At 37.1% G+C, this 24,674-nt stretch overlaps 1 protein-coding gene across 5 annotated transcripts in view; it reads left to right on the plus strand.

The window, feature by feature from the left end:
- LOC128653928 (uncharacterized) overlaps positions 1 to 24,003 on the plus strand; it is a 155,520-nt gene extending 131,517 nt beyond the window's left edge. For 3 of the 5 annotated variants that reach the window (XM_053707528.1, XM_053707536.1, XM_053707505.1), the window contains 3 exons: positions 4,617 to 4,688; positions 20,579 to 20,608; positions 23,082 to 24,003. In XM_053707528.1, the coding sequence (XP_053563503.1) occupies positions 4,617 to 4,687 (71 nt within the window). In that variant the 3' untranslated portion in view covers position 4,688; positions 20,579 to 20,608; positions 23,082 to 24,003. Of the gene's footprint in view, positions 1 to 4,616; positions 4,696 to 20,578; positions 20,609 to 23,081 lie in introns of all 5 variants that reach the window. The other 2 variants (XM_053707519.1, XM_053707513.1) reach the window with 2 other exon arrangements.
- Positions 24,004 to 24,674: the final 671 nt, after the last annotated feature.

Here is a 24,674-nt window from a genome sequence, read left to right on the forward strand (position 1 = left end):
CACACACACACATATATATATATATAACATTTTGTGTGTACATATGTATTTATTTATATGTGTGTATATATGTATTTACAGACATATATATACATATGTATATATACATATATATATATATATATATATATATATATATATATATATATATACACGTGATTAGAGCAAGTCAAGTTGATGAAAACATGAAAAATCTCTCTCACTCTCACTCTCTCTCTCTCTCTCTCTCTCTCTCTCTCACTCTCTCTCTCACTCTCTCTCTCCACCAAGAATATGATTAAATAGAGTATACTCTACTATGTGAAGAATATTGGACTGTGAAATATTAATATTTCATGTCAGGTTTAGCGCTCATATTGGGTTAATGCGTGAGTATGGGTTTTAGATTTATTTTCCGTTTTTGCACTCCATTGAAGTCTACGGGGAATACATTAACGCATTCACGATATTCGAAGTTCAACTTTTTGCACGGGTCAGGTTTTCGCTGGAGCACTAACGTATTACTTTCAACTCATATTATGAGCACAGCCACAAAAATCCTCCGTCTAGCGCAGTTAACGAGCGAGCAGGAGCACTAAATAGAGCTCCACTCGTAATCTAAGCCTTAGTCTGTTTATCTGAAAAAGGGGTCTTTGTTATTACATGCACAGAATTATTTTGTGCTAGTTACTTGTTTCAAAAATTCCAATAAAAATTTGTTAGAAAATAAGATACCACAAATATGAAAAACTTATTTTGTGTTTCTTCATAGGCAGTGGCGACTCTAGGAACAATATATAGGGGGGGCACATAAGATACCACAGTCAAAACTGGGGGGGCACTAATAATTTTCACCACTAAATCATTATAAAATTTAGTTGTGTATATATATGTATATATATATATATATATATATATATATATATATATATATATATATATATATATATATATATATATAAATTAGAGTAATGGGGTATGCAATGATACCTTTTTATTCTACTAACCTAATACTTAAAGGGCCACTAAACCCAAAATCTTTCTTTCATGATTCAGATAGAGAATAAAAATTTAAAAAACATTACAATTTACTTCTATTATTTATTTTGCTTAATTTTTTAGATATCCTTAGTTGAAGTAAAAAAGCAATGCACATGGGTGAGCCAATCACACGAGGCTTCTATGTGCAGCAACCAATTAGCAGCTACTGAGCATATCTAGATATCCTTTTCAGCAAAGAATATCAAGAGATTAAAACAAATGAGATAATAGAAGTAAATTAGAAAGATGTTTAAAATTGCATTCTCTTTCTAAATCATGAAAGAAAAAATGTGGGTTTCATGTCCCTTTTAAAAGATAAGCTTTCAAGAGTTTTCCTTTCTTCCTCAGGTATTTCTTCAGACCTGAGAAAGAGAGGAAAACTCTCAAAAGATTTTCTTTATAGTTTAAAGGAATTTCAGCAAACACCGGGGCTCTGTAAATAATTCCCTATATTAAATATGTCACTAATGAAGACCAATGAACAGACCTTGAGTGTTTGTTGGTGTGTGTGTGTTTGTGTGTAACTAATACTAAGTACCATGTACCAACTTTACACAGCCAGCCACTTCCTACTTCAAAAATTAAATTAGGCACACACACAAACGGGCACAAACACACAATCAGGCACATTCAGAGACACAGACAGCACATTCAAAGACTCACTCAGACACATACACACTCAGACACACACACTCAGACACACAAACAGCCAACCTTAGATTTAGATTCAACTTTGTCACTGTACAGTGTCAAGACAATGAAACATAGTTGGCCTCCGATCAGAAATGCAGTAGCGATTGATAAAATATACAATAAAATAGAAGATAAAACTCAGTGTAAATTCTAGCAGTCACATAATGCCATAATACATCTAATTCCAAAAAAATATAATCCCTCAATCACTAATAGAGCAAGACTTATTTAAAAAGACTTTGACAAACTAATAATACATATAGACATTACACAATAGTGCCACAAATACTATACAATACAACTATATAGCCTCTGGCATCCAATCCAAACTAAAACATCTATGCAATATACATCATGTGCAAATAAAATGCATCAATCTATAAATACAGTAGTGTAAGGGCTGTAGTGGCAGGGATAAGGGCTGTAGTGGCAGGGATAAGGGCTGTAGTGGCAGGGATAATAAGGGCTGTAGTGGCGGGGATAATAAGGGCTGTAGTGGCGGCGATAATAAGGGCTGTAGTGGCGGGCATAATAAGGGCTGTAGTAAGACACATACACACTCAGACACATACACACTCAGACACACACACTCAGACACACAAACAGCCAACCTTAGATTTAGATTCAACTTTGTCACTGTACAGTGTCAAGACAATGAAACATAGTTGGCCTCCGATCAGAAATGCAGTAGCGATTGATAAAATATACAATAAAATAGAAGATAAAACTCAGTGTAAATTCTAGCAGTCACATAATGCCATAATACATCTAATTCCTAAAAAATATAATCCCTCAATCACTAATAGAGCAAGACTTATTTAAAAAGACTTTGACAAACTAATAATACATATAGACATTACACAATAGTGCCACAAATACTATACAATACAACTATATAGCCTCTGGCATCCAATCCAAACTAAAACATCTATGCAATATACATCATGTGCAAATAAAATGCATCAATCTATAAATACAGTAGTGTAAGGGCTGTAGTGGCAGGGATAAGGGCTGTAGTGGCAGGGATAATAAGGGCTGTAGTGGCAGGGATAATAAGGGCTGTAGTGGCGGGGATAATAAGGGCTGTAGTGGCGGGCATAATAAGGGCTGTAGTAAGAAGATAGGGGCTGTAGTGGGGGGTATAGGGGCTGTAGTGGGCTATAGAGGCTTTATGGGCTGTAGTAAGGGGATAGCAGCTGTATTGGGGGTATAGGGGCTGTAGTGGGCTATAGAGGCTTTATGGGCTGTAGTAAGGGGATAGAAGCTGTATTGGGGGTATAAGGGCTGTAGGGGGGATAGGGGCTGTAGTAAGGGGATAGGAGCTGTATCGGGGGTATAAGGGGTGTAGTGTATATAGTGTTTTTACACAGATGCATACATTTACAAATTACTTTGTAGTAATCCTCCTGACTAATTGGTAAGTGTATATAATCCCTGCACAAAAAATGCATATATTTATACACATACTTATATATATATATATAATCTTCAAAGAAAAAAACCCTACATGATAGTATAGTATGACTGCTTAATGAAATGTAATATTTTGAAAAGATATTTGAGCACATAAACAACAAAATAAAAGAAGATTCATTGTAAGAATATATGGTACTTTTTTTAGGACTGCATCAGATAAGCCTTATATGCACACAGCACTAAAAATGACAAATCACATAACCATTAGGAGGGGCAATACTAAAGGCTAGCTGTAGCTGATGCATACACAGTACTGACCTTAAACTGCACTAGGAGTTGTTGTTTTTTTAGGCTGCTTGTTCTGCTGTTGCATGCCTTACTGAAGCAGGCAGAAGAGTATGAAAGGCTGTTGCAAACCCAGGAAGCCAGCAGCAGAGTGCAGATAGAGCACACTCTCCAGACTCCTAGGGGGAAACTCCTCCCCCTGATTTCTTACTTAGTGCAAACACGGAGCAATGCATTAAAAAACTTTCAAATGACAAAAATCAGTTTTGGAAAGACATTCAGGCCAGAATGTCTAGAGTCTAGCTAGGTATTATTTAAGTTTCACTGCACTGAGGTTTTTATTAGGCTGCTTGCTTTCTGTTACCTCGCTAAAGCAGATAGTAGAGTCTGTAAGGCATGGGCTGGCAGTTGCACAGGCACTACACCAGCAGGGAAGCCAGCAGCAAAGAGCAGATACAGAGTACACTCTGCTCGTGAGAAATTCCTCCCACTTGCCTCCTTCAAGTGTTGATAGTGACGCACCAATTGGATTTAGCACAAAATATATTGAATGTTACCTGAGCTCTGTAGTTCCATTGTCACTAAGGTCCTGAATCAAGGCTGCTATAGCTCTGCCTCCAATGGCTCATCCCCGCCCACATCTTTCTTTACAAAATCTGTCACCCGGTATAGACCATGATGATCATGTGCAAAAATTAAATACAAATGCTTAAACATCTGACAGCTGCGCAATCTTAGTGCCTTTAGTGCCTTTTTTTTACTAGTAGTGCTGTTGTTGCGGTGCTTATATGCAGCCTTAGACGACCACCTATTTTGCCTAACTCTAGGGCTGCCTCTGCTTACACCATGCACACACAGTCCTAGCTGTTGGGAGGGGCAATTGCCTGCTGCCCTCCCCCTGGATCCACCATTAGTCTACCTTATACCAGGGAGGGGGGAGTCCTGAACCCTGGTGGTCATGTGGGATATGTAACTTGTCTGCCTGCAGACAGCTCTTTCTTTCCTGATTAGCAGCAAATGTTTCAGAGCATTGCCATGGTAATCCACGGCAACGCTCTGATTTAAAAGTTAACTGTTAGGGTGGCGGACGCAACAGGCAGATGAAGGAGATTTCTGCAGGGGGGCACACAGGGGGCAAAGAATATTCTTGGGGGGGCAATTGCCCCCCCCATGCCCCCCTGTAGCGACGCCTATGTTCATAGGCTTTCAAGTAATTGACGGCAGCAATTTCAATGTATACGATATCTGCAATCTACAAGAAAAACAATACTAATGTATGTGGTAAGAAGGTGTTGGCATAAATAATTAACTGATAAAAATTGTCCAGATTATTAATCACTCTCTGTATTTTTTGTGCTGTAGACATAGATCCTTTGTATGAAATTTTCTAATAACATATACTGTATGTTAAATCACAAAAAGCTTGCACTAATTTCAAGGACTTAATTCACAAAGCAAGGAAATTCCTGGTTTCAGCCCTCATAATGGAGATCTGATATTTAAAGGGATAGTAAAGTAAAAATTAAACTTTCATGATTCAGATAGGGCATGTCATTTTAAACAACTTTCTAATTTACTTTTATCATCAAATTTGCTTTGTTCTCTTGTTATTCTAGGTGAAAGCTAAACCTAGGTAGGCTCATATGCTAATTTCTAAGCCTTTGAAGGCCACCTCTCATCTAAATGCATTTGTCGTTTTTCACAGCTAGAGGGCGTTAGTTTGTGTGTTTGTGTTTCATATAGATTACAATGCAAGGGATGCCATATTGAATCACGTCCCTTGCATTAAAGCTTCAGTTTACGGCGGCGACCGTAAGAAGAGGAGCTCTGTGTTGGATGTCTTCAGGATGGACCCGCTCCACGCAGGCTGGATGAAGATAGAAGAGGCCGTCTGGATGAAGACTTCTTGCTGCCTGGATGATGACTTCGCCATCTAGATGGACCCTTCAAGCGGGACTTCAAGAACTGTAAGTGGATTGTCAGGGGTTAGTGTTAGGTTTTTTTAAAGGGTTTTTTAGGTGGGTTTTATTTTTAGATTAGGGTCTGGGCAATGTAAAAGAGCTAAATGCCCTTTTAAGGGCAATACCCATACAAATGCCCTTTTCAGGGTAATGGGTATCTTAGGTAGGGGTTGGTTGGGTGGTGGGTTTTACTGTTGGGGGGCGTGTTTGTATTTTTTTTTACAGGTAAAAAAGCTGATATATTTGGGACAGTGCCCACAAAAGGCCCTTTTAAAGGCCATTGGTAGTTTATTGTAGCCTAGGGTTTTTTTTATTTTGGGGGGGATTTTTCATTTTGATAGGGCCATTAGATTAGGTGTAAAATGTTTTATTTTTGATAATTTGGTTTGTTATTTTGACTAATTTAGTGTTTGTTTGTTTTTGGTAACTTAGTGGGTTTTTTTTTGTACTTTAGGACTTTGTAATAATGTATAATTGTAGATTTAAATAATTTTAGTAGGGTTAGGTTTTTTTTAATATGTAATTTATTTTATTTAATTGGTAGTTTAATTTAATTTTAATATAATAGTTAGGGTAGTTTAATTTATAGTTTAAAATTAGTTTATTTTAATTCTACAGGTAAGTTTTAATTTATATTAATATAGGGATCTTGTCATTTTAATTTAAAGTTAAGGGGTTGTTAGGTTTAGGGGTTAATAGGTTTAGTTAGTGGTGGTAATGTGGGAGGCCAGAGGTTTAGGGGTTAATACGTTTATTTAGGTTGCGGCTGTGTCGGGGAGTGTTAAATTCAAATCAGCCAATAGGATTTGAGCAGCTCTTATTCTTATTCTATTGGCTGTTCCAATCAGACTGATTGGAACAGCCAATAGAATGAGAGCTCAAATTCTATTGACTGATTGGAACAGCCAATAGAATGACAGCTGCTCAAATCCTATTGGCTGATTTGAAGATTTGAACAGCCAATAGGATTTTAACAGCTCTAATTCCTATTAGCTGATTGAAATCTTTCATCCAATAGGTATGCAAGGGACGCCATCTTTGCATTGAAGTTCCAGTGTATGGCGGCGATCGTATGAAGAGGATGCTCCGCGCCGGCTGTCTTCAGGATGGACCCACTCCGCGCTGGATGGATGAAGATAGAAGATGCCGTCTGGATGAAGACTTCTTGCTGCCTGGATGAGGACTTAGCCGACTGGATGAAGATCGAAGAGGCCACCTGGATGAAGACTTCTTGCCGCATGGATGATGACTTCGCCGGCTGGATGGATCCTTCAAGTGGGACTTCAAGAACTGTAAGTGGATCGTCGGGGGTTAGTGTTTAGGTTTTTTTTTTTTAAGGGTTTTTTGGGGTGGGTTTTATTTTTAGATTAGTGTCTGGGCAATGTAAAAGAGCTAAATGCCCTTTTAAGGGCAATGCCCATACAAATGCCCTTTTCAGGGCAATGGGTAGCTTAGTTTTTTTTTAGAGTTAGGGTTTTTATTTGGGGGGGGGGTTGGTTGGGTTTTTGGGTTTTACTGTTGGGGGGTGTTTGCATTTTTTTTTACAGGTAAAAGAGCTGATATCTTTGGGGCAATGCCCCACAAAAGGCCCTTTTAAGGGCCATTGGTAGTTTATTGTAGGCTAGGGTTTTTTTATTTGGGGGGGCTTTTTTATTTTGATAGGGCTGTTAGAGTAGGTGTAAAAAAATATTTTTGATAGTTTGCTTTGTTATTTTTAGTAATTTAGTGTTGTTGTTTTTGTAACTTAGTGTTTTTTTTTTTGTACTTTAGTACTTTTAAGGTTTAATTGTATATTTAAATAATTTTAGTAGGGTTAGCTTTTTTTAATATGTAATTTAGTTTATTTAATTGGTAGTTTATCTTAATTTTAATATAATAGTTAGGATAGGTTAAATAATAGTTTAAAATTAGTTTATTTTAATTCTACAGGTACATTTTAATTTATATTAGGATAGGGATCTTGTAATTTTAATTTAAAGTTAAGGGGTTGTTAGGTTTAGGGGTTAATAGCTTAATTTAATTTTTGGCGATGTGGAGGGCTGACGGTTTAGGGGTTAATGGGTTTAGTTAGTGGTGGTGATGTGGGAGGCCAGAGGTTTGGGGGTTAATAAGTTTATTTAGGTTGTGGTGGTGTCGGGGAGCGGCGGAATAGGGGTTAATAACATTATGTAGGTGGTGGCGATGTCGGGGGGGGCAGATTAGGGGTGTTAAACTTTAGACTCAGGGTTTATGTTAGGGTGTTCGGTGTAAACATAACTTTTTTTCTACCATAGAAATCAATGGGGTATGCTTCATTCTCTTGCAGCATCGAAAATAAGCTTTCGGTGCTTTCATACTGCCATTGATTTCTATAGCATCCGCGGGCTCAAGGGTGGCAGTTTGAAAACCAGGTACGCTGCGTCCAAATAGCCGCGAGCGTTCCTGTTATAAGTTTGAGAAATTGGAAAAATTGTCAAATAGAGCCGAACGTGTATTCGGAACATCTGTAATGACGTAAGCATCGATCTGCGTCGGATTGAGACCGGCGGATCGTATGTTACGTCACAAATTTCAACATTTGCCGGTCTTGAGACTTTGACAACTAGGTCAGATCAATCTTGCAACAATTACGATGCAGAATTCCGGCGTATTTGCGGTTGACACTTTGATAGATATGCCCCTTAATGTTTTCTCCTGGTCCATCATAGATACAAGTGAAACATGTTAGGAAGCAAGTTCTCTATGCAAAGTATGTTCAGTAGCGATCTGTTGTGCATAGTAGGAACATTTAGAAATGAACTTTAAATTGAAGAAAAATCAAATATGAAGCGGAAGTTAAGAAACTAAAGCTAACTTAACTTGTCCGCTACCTTTTGGGTGATACGATATTAAGTCTCTTACTTGAATTGTAGGGGTCCCCTCTTTCAGATGGGGGACTTGTGAGGGATTAACAAGAACTTCTTTAGAGGAGACATACCTTCACATTAAGACAAGACACAGATTGGAGAGAATTGCCTCTTTCAAATAAGGGGTCACTTTCCCTATTATCTTCTCATATAGAGGTACTAGGTACCCTTTAAAGCCATGAGCACTGTAAAAAGTCACCTAGTAGACAGGTGATTGTTAGTCATATGACATATTCACCTGATGCTTAGAGTGTGTGTGGTGTAGCTATCTTTAGGTCGAGAGGGGCTCCTTAAGATCTGATATCCCTACATATACTAAATACATTAGGCAGGTAGATTTATGCAAAAAAAAGACATGAGACTCCTTATTGAAAAAAAGGACTTACCTCTTTTTTTTTTTTTTTTTAAAATAAGTTTTTTTATTGAGGTTGTGCGTGTTATACAACATGAATGAAACATCACATCACCCACATAACAATGAGAGAAGAGAGCTTACACAAAATATAGATAACCATAAGAGAATAGAACTTACATGTAGTATTAGATGAGAATAGCCGATCACATTGGGTTGTTATGTATAGGTATCTTGAACCTTAGTTTTTTCAACATTTTTCTATGGTTGCTTCCTATTTTGACATGAGGGGTCACTCTTGGACCCATGGGGGCTAATGTAATCTAGAGGAGGAAATTGGCTTCTGGAATGGTCACTTTTGGACCTAGGTAAGGTGGGGGGGGAGATCAGCAGGTAAGAGCTACTCTTATGTGGGGGTAGGGAGGGGCCTGGGCCTATAAAAACTTGTAAAACAATGCTTCGCAGTAGGAGCAGGATGGAGTATTTGTCTATTAAGGGTTGAAACATAAGGTACAGGTATAGAGAAAACTATGCCTATTTGTATAGGTAATGGGTGACTATAAGGAACTGACCACTAGGATAAAGAGTTAAAGAGAATATCTTATGTCTTAGGGGTGGGTGGTCTTTAAGCTGGGGAGTATGGTGAGTTCTATAATTCTAAGAACAGGTGGGGCTGTTAATAAATAAAAACAAAACAAAAAAAAACACCCAGTTCTATTAAGTGGTATAGGTGATTAAGTGATCTACATAGAGAAGGCAGCCTGGTATAAATATAAGTATGTGCAGATTTCTGGGTGGGAGTAAGAAGTAAGCGTGTTAACTATGAACTTGGACATCAGTGCTAAGATATCAGTAGATCGTGATGGCTATCCTGGTGATTAGCAGTAGGGAAGCTATGGGGAGTAAAGGTGTATAAAAGCCCCCATCAGAGTTTCAAACTTCTTTCTTAGGGAAAAAAAAGTAAAAAAAAAAAATAACTAATACAGTATCTCACCTTTATACTATAGCCCCATCTAGATCAAATGCATACTATACACATATGTCTGCTATGAGAAGTAGACTGGTCTGCAACCTGAATTGCTATAGAGCTTATATATGCGTATGAATCAGTTAAACATTAAATGAGATAAAAAAAGATTCAGTTCTAAGCAGAAGCAGCCAGCACCAGTTCAAGATCACAAAGTAGGTGTGTGCGAAACATCTTGAGCTATATTATAAACTTTATACATCAACAGCTAATTCAAAGTAGGTAGTGTATAACTAGCCTATGCCAGCTCTGCTCCGGTCCGACCTGCTGTGAAATAAGTCCCATTCTGTATGGAGGTAGCTGTCTGAGATCAAAGAAAGATCACGGCAATCTCTTGTGGTGAGTCGTCTTAAAGGAGCAGCTGTCAAGAATGTGACCTGCTCATAGAGTCGCTCTATTGCCAAGTGATTCTGAGAAAGTCCCCAGTATCCCATCCAGGAACCGGCAGTATCCCCCGAAACAGGGCACCAAGAGTGAGAGGATAAATATTTGATCTCCATCTGTAGTTGGAGTAGGTAGCTGGGGACCCGACATACGCTCCTCAATTGTGGGCTGCTCCAGGTCAGGCAGCAGAGCCATGCTCAATTTCCAGAATTTCTGCAGTGTTGTAGACGGAGCATGTGGAATGGGGAAATGGTCTATTTCTGGACTTCCCCCTGAGCTGTCAGCCTCAACTGGTCCCGGGGTCTCCTTAGGCTCTTCGGGTCTATATTTTAAGGTCCAGTCTGTAATAGGGTGTATCTTTACAGTGGGGACATGCTCAGGTGGAAGTAGTTGCTGGTTGCCATCTTCCGTGATCGCCTCTCTGATGGTAGCTTGTAGAACAGAAAACTCTGTGTCCATCTTACGATCAAGGTCCCGGAGTAAGGCTAATGCGGTAAAACAGAATTTCTCCATCCTGCTATGTAAAGCTAGTAATCGGATAGGCCTGTAAAACCCCGGCTTACCGGGGGGGGTTGAGAAAATAGTAACGTAATAGTGAATAGGCCGTCTCCTAATTCGAATAGTTATTCCATATAGAGTTATTGGTGTGATAACCCCATTAGAGCCACAGTCTTCAAGTAAGAAATATTAGTTGAGCACAGTCCTGGAGCTCAGTGGAAAAACTGCGTAGCTTGAATAGTCGATGAAGGTTATTGTGGGCTCCAGTAGATGGTGACGGCCTAAGATCTTAGTTGGCTAAATCAGCTCGTGGGTGGTCTGGTGTGGAACCCTCGGTATATCTCAGTTCTACCAGATGAGTAGTAGTGGGATCCTAGAGATATAGGGCGAAATGAGAGCTATATCCGAGGGTAATTTATAAATTAAAAGTCCCAGAGCTTCATGAGATGCGACTGATCATGGCCGCCTCTTAGCCCCTCCCCCCGACTTACCTCTTTTTAAAAAGGAGTCTCATACCTATTTATGTGTGTTAAGAGTTCTATTGGGGCTCCTTGTCATATGAGGGCTATAATTCCCTTAAATTAAGGTAGAGGCGATAGGACCTACCTAATAGTCATCTCATCTCCATAAAAAGCACTGGTGTTCGGTAGGGCAAGGGACTTTTTTTTTCTCACAGGGATTACTTGCATCCTAGTGGGACAAGCAACCACTCATTTTATTTATTTATTAACAATAGAGGTTTTGGTACATTGACAAAGATAATGAGGATACAAGACATTAACAAGTTGCACTTGCAGTATTTGTACAATGAATCAATGCCTTGTGTAATGCAAACAAGAATAGAAATAACTGTGTGGAAAACACAGCTTGCAAATAAAGTATATAAATTTGGACATTTTAAGTAATAGTAAACAGGCAAGTATCAACAATAAGATAAAACATACAGAAATGAAACCTCATTTTTCTTAAGAATTATAGAATTGGTGTAACTACGGGATAGGCCTCTCATGGGCCAGATAAATTAGTAAATTTATGACAGTTGGTAGCTACGTGGAGGTCACTTTTGGACCATTTGATAAGAAATAAGGGTAAATCAGCAGGCGAGATTTAAAGAAATAACAGTATTATAATCACATAGCTCATAAGCAGATAAGTATATCAGCATCCAATCACGTATATAGAATAGATGTGAGCGTGAGCCAACATTTTATATTTTAGCGGTAAGAAAGTAATGGTTATTTTATTAGTAGTTATAAGGGCAAATAAACATAGATAGATGGAGAATGAAACATTGTTACCTTTTAAAAATGATGTTTAGTACATTTAAATTTATAAAGAAGGTATGCATAGATACATCAGGATTCCTCATGTGTATAGCTTTACTAATGCGATTGGGGAAAGTTGGCTAGTTGAGGTAGCTCTTGATAGAGTAACTAAACATTTAATATCATTATATAATTCTCGGGTATAGGTGTTCCAGTCCCTCATTTATATTAGCTAACCATCTAACTTTTCCAGAATAAGTAACTTAAATAAATTAGACGGTCCCTTTTGGACCATTTATCAGAAATGTTGACTAGTATTTGATAGCTCATGGTGAAATGATAAAAGAGTTAGTGAATTTCTATCATGCCAACAAACTTACTTTCAGGAGGAAAGAGGGGGTCTATGTGATATATCGACTGCCTAGGAAAGTATAACCTTATATATCAAACAGAAGAACATCATCAGGAGACCTAGATATGTTCAGTGATTTAGAGCAAGACAATTATTTTATACCTATATATATATATATATATATATATATATAGTACCAAGATAGTACCAAGTATAGATTTTTAATTCTGGTTTCACATTTATATAGTGCTTCACACTTGAATCTTTATTACTTGATCACTAAACTTGAATTTTTCAAATTGGTTGTTTGGTTTAGCAACACTGACACTATGTTTGGTGTGGTTGTCATGACTACCATTTTGGCGGTTTTTGTCTTAATTGGGGGGAGGGGTTATCACTTTGTTTGCTTTTTTATACTGCTTGTATTGCCACTTCACTCTTGTCTGAGGAAGGGGATACTTTGTCTCCGAAACGTTCCATTAAAACTTTTTGGTGTTTGAAAAAGTCCAGCGACTGCAAGTTTTTGCTACTATTATATGTATATATATATATATATATATATATATATATATATATATTTATATATAAAATAATATAATAGCAAGAGGCAACCCTCCCCCCCCAATAGAGACTATTAACTAATAATATCATACATGCAGTGAGACATTTTGCATATGAATAGAAAATTGTTGCCTCTAGTAAGGAGTTGCTGATGTACTGCAATATATTTCTACACTTTAAAAATAGAGCGAAGGAACCCATACATATTCAATATCAAACAATATAGAATGTTTATGTAGGGTGAAGATGAAGTGATAGTATGGTGAGAGCGGTATTTGTTATCCATAATCCCATGTATTTAGACCTTATCCCCTAGGTACGGGCCCTATACCCAGGTGACAAGTACATTAGTAATGTTAGTAGTCAACTTAACGGGATTCTCATTAGTCATGATATAGTTCACATGATATAATATAGTATATGGTTAGGGTAGGAATCATAGGTATCCTCCTTTCTCTTACTGAGTAGTATTGTAGACAATAGGTAAATTGTAAAGAGGGATACCACAGTAACGCATAACTATAAGCTGGCGGTAGTGTCTTGCCCCTTTTCGGGTATTGTTTAGTTCCACTTGTTATATGATCAAGGTTTCAGGAGTGACAATAGGTAACTATGGAGGAGGGGGGAGGAAATCAGCTGCAGTGCAAAGGGCTCGGTGTTTTATAAGGTAGAACTATTGTTCAGAGGGGGGTATCTTTGTCATGTGTTGCATAGTCGTCATACGGGGTAAGTATGAGTGCCTGTATCAAAATTGTGCAAGATAGCTATAAACACGTGCATAAACATATTAAGTTGCTGAGTGTGGAAACAGATATAACCTGGCAAAACAAAATAAACAGATCAATATGCTGAACATCTTCAGGTATAGCCCCTCCTTTAAATTACGGCTATATCATATAACATATGGGGTAAATAGAGTAGGAAATATTAAACAATATCAACAGTTCCATGGATGTTTACATGAAGTAATACCATCAGTTACTGGGCCACTTAACAGGTGAAATATAATAACATAGAGATATGTAGTGAGGAACAGATATCACAGCTATGGTGTTTATAACAATATATAGCTGACTTAAATAAACCCCAGAACTTCTGGTTCAAATGCTAACATTAGCAAGTGGTATATTCAATGCAGAAGGGAATTTTTAACTTTAAGAGCTCTTGAGAAATATATGAGAAGGGGGGCAAAAATGAAATGCAGATTTAGCAATGTACAGGTATCCGGTTTAGGTGGTAGGACTTTATGTCAGTCCGTAGCAGGACAACGCATAGCAGCATCAGGTAAACTGCTACCGATTGTACACTTTAGGGATCAGCAGTCTATTTCAACTTTAATCTGAATGTGCATGCCTATGTGACCCTTTCATACTTTATTTAGTTAGTTTTATAATATAGTAGAGTGTTAGGATAGTTATGGTTAGCAGACAATAAAGAAGTAACTATGTTAAGCATACTATGGCATTTCAAAGAATATATGACAAAGTACTCATATGTACGGGATATAGGTTTAGTCTATATACTGTATATGCACTGATATATGTGGATCTGCATTGACCATAAAAAAAAATTGCAATATAAACACAGATACTCATAGGGAAATGGTTTAGTACTTACTGATCATATTAAAAGAGAATAAAAATCTTGTCTGTGGGGAGCAGCGATTTAAATATTCTTAGGTATGTGCTCAATCAGATCTATAACATAAGCTATTACTCATTAGTCATTAGTTTCCAGAGTTTGTCGGCTATTGATAATCAGACTGTTAGGTCTACCTTGGAAGAAGAGAAGGCGCATAATATGTGTGAAGTTATAGCTGGCATAAAGATTCCCGGCCTAGCAAATCATGGTGCAATGGCCTTGGTTATCCTATTAGCCTATCCCACGCCCATTCTGGAAGTGAGTTTGGCCAATCTTTTCCCTTGTTCTTTCAATATGACCCAGTCAGATTCTCTGCTATGGACCCTGATCTCGGAGGTTGAATACAAGTAGCAAGTGTGGAGTGCCGCTGTTTATGACCTAAAGAGTGATCTCAGCCCTGTGCCAAAAAACACTGGGCCTTCCAAATGCTTCCTGGGGTTAGTCCGCTCCGCGCCGGATGGATGAAGATAGAAGATGCTGTCTGGATTAAGACTTCTGCCTGTCTGGAGGACCACTTCTGCTGGCTTGGATGAAGACTTCTCCCAGCTTCGTTGAGGACTTCTTGCTGCTTGGATGAAGACTTCTCCCGGCTTCGTTGAGGATGGATGTCCAGTCTTCAAAACTGTAAGTGGATCTTCGGGGGTTAGTGTTAGGTTTTTTTAAGGGTTTATTGGGTGGGTTTTATTTTTAGATTAGGGTTTGGGCACTTGAGAAAGAGCTAAATGCCCTTTTAAGGGCAATGTCCATCCAAATGCCCTTTTCAGGGCAATGGGGAGCTTAGGTTTTCTTAGTTAGGATTTTATTTGGGGGGTTGGTTGTGTGGGTGGTGGGTTTTACTGTTGGGGGGTTGTTTGTATTTTTTTATCAGTAAAAGAGCTGATTTCTTTGGGGCAATGCCCCGCAAAAAGCCCTTTTAAGGGCTATTGGTAGTTTAGTCTATTTTGATAGGGCTATTAGATTAGGTGTAATTAGTTTAAATATCTGATAATGTCTTTTTTTATTTTGTGTAATTTAGTGGGGGGTTTTGTAATTTAGGTAATTTTATTTAATTTAGGTAATGTATTTAATTGTAGAGTAAGGTTAGGTGTTAGTGTAAGACAGGTTAGGTTTTATTTTACAGGTAAATTTGTATTTATTTTAGCTAGGTAGTTAGTAAATAGTTAATAACTATTTACTAACTAGTCTACCTAGTTAAAATAGATACATACTTGCCTGTAAAATAAAAATAAACCCTAAGCTAGCTACAATGTAAATATTAGTTATATTGTAGCTAGCTTAGGGTTTATTTTACAGGTAAGTATTTAGTTTTAAATAGGAATTATTTAGGTTATGATAGTAGGTTTTATTTAGATTTATTTTAATTATATTTAAGTTAGGGGGTGTTAGGGTTAGGGTTACACTTAGGTTTAGGGGTTAATAAATTTAGTATAGTGGCAGCGACGATGGGGGGCAGCAGATTAGGGGTTAATAATATTTAACTAGTGTTTGTGATGCGGGAGTGCGGCGGTTTAGGGGTTAATATGTTTAGTATAGTGGCGGCGGTGTTCGGAGCGGCAGATTGGGGATTAATAAGTATAATGTAGGTGTCGGGGGCGGCAGATTAGGGGTTAATAAGTGTAAGATTAGGGGTGTTTAGACTCTGAGTTCATGTTAGGGTGTTAGGTGTAAACATAAATTTAGTTTCCCCATAGGAATCAAAGGGGCTGCGTTACTGAGCTTTACGCTGCTTTTTTACAAGTGTTAGACTTTTTTTCAGCCGGCTCTCCCCATTGATGTCTATGGAGAAATCGTGAACGAGCACGTAAAACCAGCTCACCGCAGCTTTCACCAGCGCTGGTATTGGAGTGCGGTATGGAGCTCAATTTTGCTTTACGCTCACTTTTTGCCTGATAACGCCGGGTTTTTATAAACCTGTAATACCAGCGCTGTAGGGAAGTGAGCTGTGACAATAACTTGCAAGTTAGCACTGCACCCCTCATAACGCAAAACTCGTAATCTAGCCGCATGCAAAACATTTCTATTTGCAAAAATTCCTCTAGAAACAATTTTTATTATTTTAGCACCATATACACATATCCTGTGAGTGCCTCTGTGCACCATCATTCAAATATCATACCTGCTCAGAGAGTTACAAATAACTTTTATGACACAAATTAAATGTTCCCTGACATGATACAAAACACTGTTTTTTTCTCTAAGCAGGTGAGGTATTTGAATGCTGATGCATGGGGAACCCACAGCATATGTCAGTATGCTGCTGAAACAGTAACTTTTACTAGAAGCAGTTTTGCTAATAGAAATATACAGGGGAAAAAATCTTCTAATAAAAACTAAAAAGCATTAATGCACATTTCAGTTTTTACCATTTTGAATATTTTAATTTATGATGTGCAACCATCCTTATATTGTACTTTTTAAATCTACTTTTTAGTCAAGCTACAGTCAGTGTTTTATTATACAGCCAATTTTGAAATCTACATACAATTATCATAGACAGTATGGAATGAACACTGGTGATTTTTTTAAAATCACAATTTAAAGGGACACTAAACCCAAATTTTTTCTTTCATAATTCAGATAGAGCATGCAATTTTAAGCAACTTTCTAATTTACTCCTATTAACAATTTTTCTTTGTTCTCTTGCTATCTTTATTTAAAAAAACAGGAATGTGGTGCATAGGAGCCAGCCCATTTTTGGTTTAGAACCTGGGTTATGCTTGCTTATTGGTGGGTAAATGTCAGCCTCCAATAAGCAAGCGGTATCCATAGTGCTGAACCTAAAATGGGCTGGCTGCTAAGATTTACATTCCTGCTTTTAAAATAAAGATAGCAAGAGAACAAAGAAAAATTGATAATAGGAGTAAATTAGTAAGTTGCTTAAAATTGCATGCTCTATCTGAATCATGAGAGAAACAAAATTGGGTTCAGTGTCCCTTTAAGAAAAGAATCTATAACTCGTTATGATACCCAAAATTCCAACTGTTTCCAAAGCTGCAATACTTTGGACAACCTCAGAAATAATGCATTAAAATCAGTTTCTTTCACATATTTATTTGCACAAGTTGGAAACCAATTAGAAAGAACATTTAGAGTGTTGTAATGTAATGCAATAACCACACATTTGTGTATCTCATAGCTAAAGAAAAAGTGGACTTCTGTGTGCTTTTAAAAACTGTTTTGAAAAATGTTTTGTCTGATTCCATCCATCTCTTAATGTATTCTGCATAAGCTTTGCCCTATCATTGTCGTGATAATAGTACCTTTAAAATAGGAATTATTAGTGATAGTATTTGTACCCCGAACAATATAGACTAATCACATAAAATAGGACAACATTCAGAATAAGAAATCTTACCAAACTCTTTTACATGTGCCCTCAAAGTATAATTAGCATAAGATAATGTAAGTTGTTTTATTATACAATTCATTAATAACAGTTTGTATGAATCAGTTTGGAGTAAAGTTGTAGCTGGAAGCTAATCCTTGACTTATTGGAAATGTGGCTTTATAATTATGTGTGACGCATTTACATATGTGTTTGGAAACATTACTGCAGTATAAGAGAACTACAATAGTTTACAAAATGAAAGCTGTATAATTTGTATGTAATTCAGCAAAAACAAATTAATTCTTATTTTTGTGATAAGGAACAGTCTGTCCTTCTGTTTCCTTGGGTCCATATAAAAAAGATGTGCAGTTGTAGATTATAATTATTATTTTTATTATTAATAATATTATCATTATTAATAATAGTTAACATTTACGCTATCAGACTCCTACAAAATACTTATTTTATATCATTTAGCAAAATATACTATACAAATCTAATTTAAAATGCGTTAATGAAAGATAACTGGTTATAGCCACAAGGTGGCATGACTGCTCTAAAAAAACTTGTTATTTCGTTACATTTTGTAGAATGTGTAAGAACCTATGCAATTTTACTTGGAGTCTTGACATTTCTACTGCACATTAGCTCAGTGAAGGCTAATGAGGCCCAGAGATAAAGAGTTTAGAAGTGTATGTGTTCTTCTCCCATGGGGGGCCACTTGAACTGAGTAAGTGCTCCAGAACTGGATATACTAGGAACTGAAAGTGACATTTACCCAAAGAGTAGTTAATGGTTAGAGTTGTAGCCCACACATACACAGTTGTCTATATTTATCTTGTGAGTGCCAAGTGAAGTGATCATTCTGGAACTGTATAACGGCGTAAAAAAGTGACATTTATCCAAGCAGTGCATGGTGGGAGTCTACGCTTGATGATGTAGGCTTGACTTTATATTTATCTTGTGAGCAGGGATAGGCATGTACCAAGGCTATGGCAGACATTTTCCAAAGTACAGACCTAAGTGAAGGACACCAAAGTACATTTCTAATTAAAAACATCAAAAAACACTCTTTACCGAGAGGGTAGTGGATGCATGGTGGAATAGCCATCCAGCAGAAGTGGTAGAGACAGTGAAGGAATTTAAAAATAAATGGGATAAGCATAAGGCTATGCTAGGTATAAGATAAGGCCAGGAACTAATAAAAATATTCAGAAAATTGGGCAGACTAGATGGGTCGAATGGTTCCTATCTGCAGACACATTCTATGTTTCTATAAGTCAGGAGAGCAGCACTTTGCTGTCAAATGGGCTGATTGTTGGTTGCCCCTGGTCTAGTTCCATAAGTACAAATTAGTCATCTAATCAAACAAGTTTAAAATAGCATTTATATAAAGACTGCTTGTGGTATACTAGTATAAAATGTTTTCAAAATTCTAATCTTTTTTTTTTGTATTGAGAGTCTTCAACTCCTAACCAAACTCTCCCACCTTGATGTTAATCGCTTGATCATCATGGTTGGTTACCTATTTGGTTAGGTAAGGTTTATCAGAGTAGGCGGCAGTCTTCTACACACAGACACCAGCACCACGCTTCCGCACAGATCAAGGAATCGGGACGGGTCACGGCTCACGGGTGGCTGACACAGGCTTCACTGCAGGCAGCTTGCTTCTTTCCTCTCTCTCACTCACTTTCCCAATACTAGGCGGCATCCTGTGGTTGCGACCTCAACCCTGCAAAACGTGGTGCCGCCTGCGTCATCTGTCCTACTCCTCTCTCCCAACCGCAAAATTGGTGGCGGACACTGCAAGAGCCAGTCACGGACACCAGTGTCTGTGTATGGACACCTTGCCTATCCCTGCTTGTGAGTGACTATATAGAACACCAACTAGTTACACCTTGTAGAACACTAAAATGAATTGACAGCCTAAAAATGTACCTTTTAAAGAAGGGAGGGCCAGATGAAACTATCTTGAGGGCCTCATATGGCCCCAGTGCTGATACTTTGAGACCACTGCTTTAAAAGTGCTCTTTTGATTTGTGGATGCATTGTTTGCCCACCCACCAGATTTCCCATAGTCCACATTTTGAATCTTCCTTTTTCCTGGGGGTCACAAAAAATATTAACACATTACTTGTTTTGCTTTTTTCCTGGCAGGTGCAAAGGCTTTTAAAGCAGGCCTATGTTATCAACATATATTTTCACTGTTTAGACATTATCGGTTGTGTTCACTTAAGAGAAAATTATAATATGCCCTTTGCTAACGAGTGATTTCAGACATATATGAGATGTTGTTCGACTTCTGTGCTCTTTGATTTGAAATTACCTAATACATTATAATTCCACAAACCAACAAAGTATAGGACTGAACATTTATTCCAATTTATTGGTCATAAAAAATGCAATGTATTTGCTATCTTTTTGATTTCTCTACAGCCCATGGTTCCATCCTATCAAGTATACAGGTGTTACTGGTTACCATTAGTTTTATTAAATCAGTCTGTTTCTTCCATTACTTATTTTAATTTTTTGTGTTGAGTATAGCACTGGACATTCAAACTCAAAAAGCAGCAAATTCAACTCAAGGGAGTTGATTACTACTTAACTACTATAATTAATGGGAACATACTGCATGATACCAAAATGTTGAATCACTTGAAAGTGATGCAGCATATTTGAAAAAAAGATCAGTAGAAAATGTCACAAACAGTAAATATATCTATGTAAAAAAAAAAGATATGCCCCAGGACTTGCAAGGGAGTTTGCATTTGACATGTGCAGGAACAGTAACTTTATTTACCTTAAGGAAGTTTACTATGAAATCTTGTGAGATTTCGGTGAACTCCCATGAGATCAGAAAAAAGTCTGATAAAGCTGATTATTTTTTTTATTTTTTTTTTAACTATACAGATGGCAGTAACAAGAGGAGCCCTTGATCTGGTGAGCTTAATAAATTTTGATGTAAAATATCTTCCGTTTTTACATTTAGATGTTCTTGTGATAATTACTTGTCAGTTATGCTGCATCATTTTCAACTGATTTAGCATATGAATAAAATGTCCCTTTAAGGTTCTGAAGCCCAAAGTCTCAGAACTCTGATGTTGGAAAATCTATTTGGATCTGACACCCTGCTTCCCTAACTAATCACCTCCGACAATATTTTTGATTTATTCTAAACTCAAAAAAATCTATTTCGCCCATCTTCTTTGTTGGGTTTATGAAATGCCACTTGAGATAAGTAGCCACTTCCACACATCATCAGGAACATCTCCGCCTTTCCTTATATTTACCCTTTCACTCTTGCTGACTTTTCTTTTCTTTTTTTTTTGAAGTATGGTAATGATTGTTGTAGCTCTGCTCTGTTGCACTCTGTCAGTGCTTCAATTTCCTGGGTCCATACAAGCAGACCATTTGATACATGTTGGACCATTGCAGTATCGTCATTGTGGTCAGTCATTCTCAAGAGGTTTATAAGGATACACTGTTCCTTTTGTGGCAAATGTGGAGTTTTTCAAAGTATTTTAATACTCATTTTTTCTCTGGATATTTCCTCTACTTTTCTTGTATTATGTAATTCACTAATAGTCCAATCCATTGTTGGTATGACTTCTAGTTCTATATTCAATGTCATGAGGTTTACTGTGGAAAATGGATTCCAGTCCCTGCATTATGTTTCAAGAATAATAGATAGCTAGGTGGTTGCTCTTGCTTCCTAAACACATGCCTATGAACTGGGCTGAGCTTGCAGGAAGAGCAGACCTAATCATCTTATCTCACTATTCTTCTCTCTCAGTGCATTAAGGTCCTAAGGAGTTTCCTGCGTCTGGAATCCTGAAAAAAATGGCTCTTGTATTATGTAAACGACCCCAAAATCTATAAGTATTTATGGTCCTCTCACCTGATTTCAGGCCTAAAAGGTTTAAATACAGGGTTTCCTTTGTTTGTTTTTTTCATTTCCATAGTGGTTCTGTCACTACATCCTCTTATAGATAGGGTTGCCAGGTGTCCAGTATTTAACCATATAGTCCATTATTTTAAGTGGTCATCCAGTAAAATATATATAAATAAAAAGTGGATATCAGTATATAGTCCAATATAGATAACTGGGGGGAACTTCTGGGATGGGGATCTGATCCCGTTATATATCTAAAGAACAGCTGGCAACCCAACAGAAGCAATTCCTCTTTCTAGACAATCTTTTTCTCCTTTGATGTTTGTAAATAAAGGAAGAAGTATAAGGTGTATGTGCCTAGAGGACAACCAGTGGGGTCTGGCCTCAACACTATTGAGGGCAGATAGGCTAACACAGGACCCGAGAAGTTACCCTATACACGGGGACAGGCAGCTATTAATTGAGGGCATAAATAGGGGCTTCATAGTTGTGTCCAGTCGAAAAATGTATTTAAGGCACTAGTACTATCCCTGCAAAGCTCCATGCCAGGAGACTGGTAACTAAGTGAGTTCTGCAGTTAAACTTGGGTGTGTTGTGGGCGAAGTTGGGTGGGAAGCAGGGAAAGTACAATGGTGGGAATTGTCATCCTCCCCCACAGCCCAAGTGACGTACTGAGGGTGCAGTCTAAAAAATTGGGGATGCATTTGAGCCTTACTCATGCCTTTAGAACCACCACAAGCCCAAATCCAAAATGAGAGGAGGATAACCAAGAAAAATTATTCCTGGGTGATTTTTTGATTTTACTATTGAGAACTTTGATTTTTTTCTGATTGGCTGTGTGCTGTTTTTGCTGAGTAGCAATTACATAACATAATATATATGCCCTATATGACATCTGATGTGGTTATTTGAGTGACAGAGGGACTGTAGAGCCAGGGGTCTGAGCTGCAGGTGTTTGAGGGGCTGATGTGACAATGTGGCTGACAAAGGGGCAGCAAAGCTATGTGGTTTTATGGAAGGTCTGATGTGTGCATGTGGCTAACATTGGAGCTTTAGATAGAGTCAGGGTCATGACATGTCTGATGTAGGCATGTGCCTGACAGGGGGGCTGCACGATCCTTGTTTCTGATGTGGGCATGTGGCTGAGAGGAGCTGCAGAGCCAGGGATCTGATCTGATGTTTGTATGGGGCTAACAGAGACTGCAAGGTCATGTGGTGTGGTTTAAGGTAAAATGTGGGCATGTGACTTATAGAGGGATTGCAGGACCATATGGGATTGGTCTGTTTAGGGTTGACAGGGGATACAGGGCCACCCTTCCTAATCTTCCAGTATTTTAAAATGGACAACTGGTGATTCTAATATCAAAACAATTCATGCATTTGGTCTTGGAATAAAATGGAGACTTTGCTTGCTTTATTGACAAAACAAATCAATATTATATTAAGGATTTTCTTTTTTGTATTATTTTATTTTGTTTCTTTCATGCTTTAACCTCACATTTTTTTATTTTTTTATTACAGCCTAAAATAATCAGAGAATTCAGTCTGTTATTTGGACCAGGATTTGTGAAGTTTATTATGTCTTCTGATCATTGTCTGGCCAAGTGTTACTGCTCCTGTTTCTTCATCTGTCAAGTTTCTGAAATGACAAAAGAAAATGGTTGATGAACTGTGGTCACTTCAATAAAAGATACCAAGAGAGTGAAGCTAATTTGATAATAGAAGTAAATTGGAAAGATGTTTAAAAGGACATGCCCTATCTGAACGATGAAAGAAAAATTTAGGGTTTCATGTCCCTTGAAATTTACCCTACTCTAGAAAGAATGCGCACAATTGTAAAATACTTTCTGCTATAATTCATAGGGAATCCCATATGTAAGGAAATATGTCCCTGAATCCCCTATTCTGATATTTAGACATCATCAAACCTGAAAAAGAAACAGGACCAGATACAGCCACTCCTTGAACAGGAGAATATTTTGAATGGCACCAAGCACTACAATGAAATGTTGTCAACGCAGCAAGTCAACAACTACAAATCATACATTTTCTAATGGTCATACTCCTGTATATCTGCAAATATGGTAAACATATACAACATGTGATATGTCATGTTATTTTGGGGAAATTAACCAATAAATGCAACTATGAATGAACCTGCACAGATACTTCCATCATAAATGACAGTGAAACTAAATATTGCACTCTTTTTGGTGACCATTTCACCCAGACTGACCACTATAAACTACAAGATCAGGAGGTAGTTTCAATGTCACCCTTTAAAGAAAAACAAATGTTAAAATGTTAATACATTCAACACTTTATATCGTGGACTAAATGCTGATTCTAGTTTCTTGACACTTTACCAAAATGTTATGTAATATGACACTCAACTGTTTCATTGTGCTTAAAGAGACATTAAACTGTTGTGTACAATAGCGAATGAATAGTAACTACTCCCTTTGTTATTGCATTACATTCTGTTCCTGCAGCTCTTTTCATACTTTACTTAAATGGGTATTGAGAAGCTTATGCCACACAGATCGCTCTCGCACCAACCCACCGATAGTTTGAATACTTTACATTCCAATGTTCTTCACATAAAAGAAAATGTTCTATTGTTTTTTAAATAGATATTTCTATAAATATCTGATTATTTTTTTGTAAAATATATATCTATATCTATATGAATATATATATATAGGTATAGGTATATATATATATATATATATATATATATATATATATATATATATATATATATATATATATATATAGGAATATATATTTAAAAATACATAGAACATTTCCCCCTATGTGAAGAACATTGGAACACAAAACATTTACAGTAAAAACACTGTAAAACACATTATTAAATATTACAATTTATTAAAAATGATATTTCATGTTTTCAGGTATTTGAGTGGAATGGGCTCAAAAGTATATATACATATGAATATATGTGCACACATTTGTATATATGTGTATATATGTGTATATATGTATATATATACTGTGTATATATATATATATATATATATATATGTATACACATATAAATATAAATACACATAAATACATATGTATATATACATACATAAACATATTTAGACA

Source organism: Bombina bombina, chromosome 1, assembly GCF_027579735.1.
Source record: "Bombina bombina isolate aBomBom1 chromosome 1, aBomBom1.pri, whole genome shotgun sequence".
Classification (NCBI taxonomy): domain Eukaryota; kingdom Metazoa; phylum Chordata; class Amphibia; order Anura; family Bombinatoridae; genus Bombina; species Bombina bombina.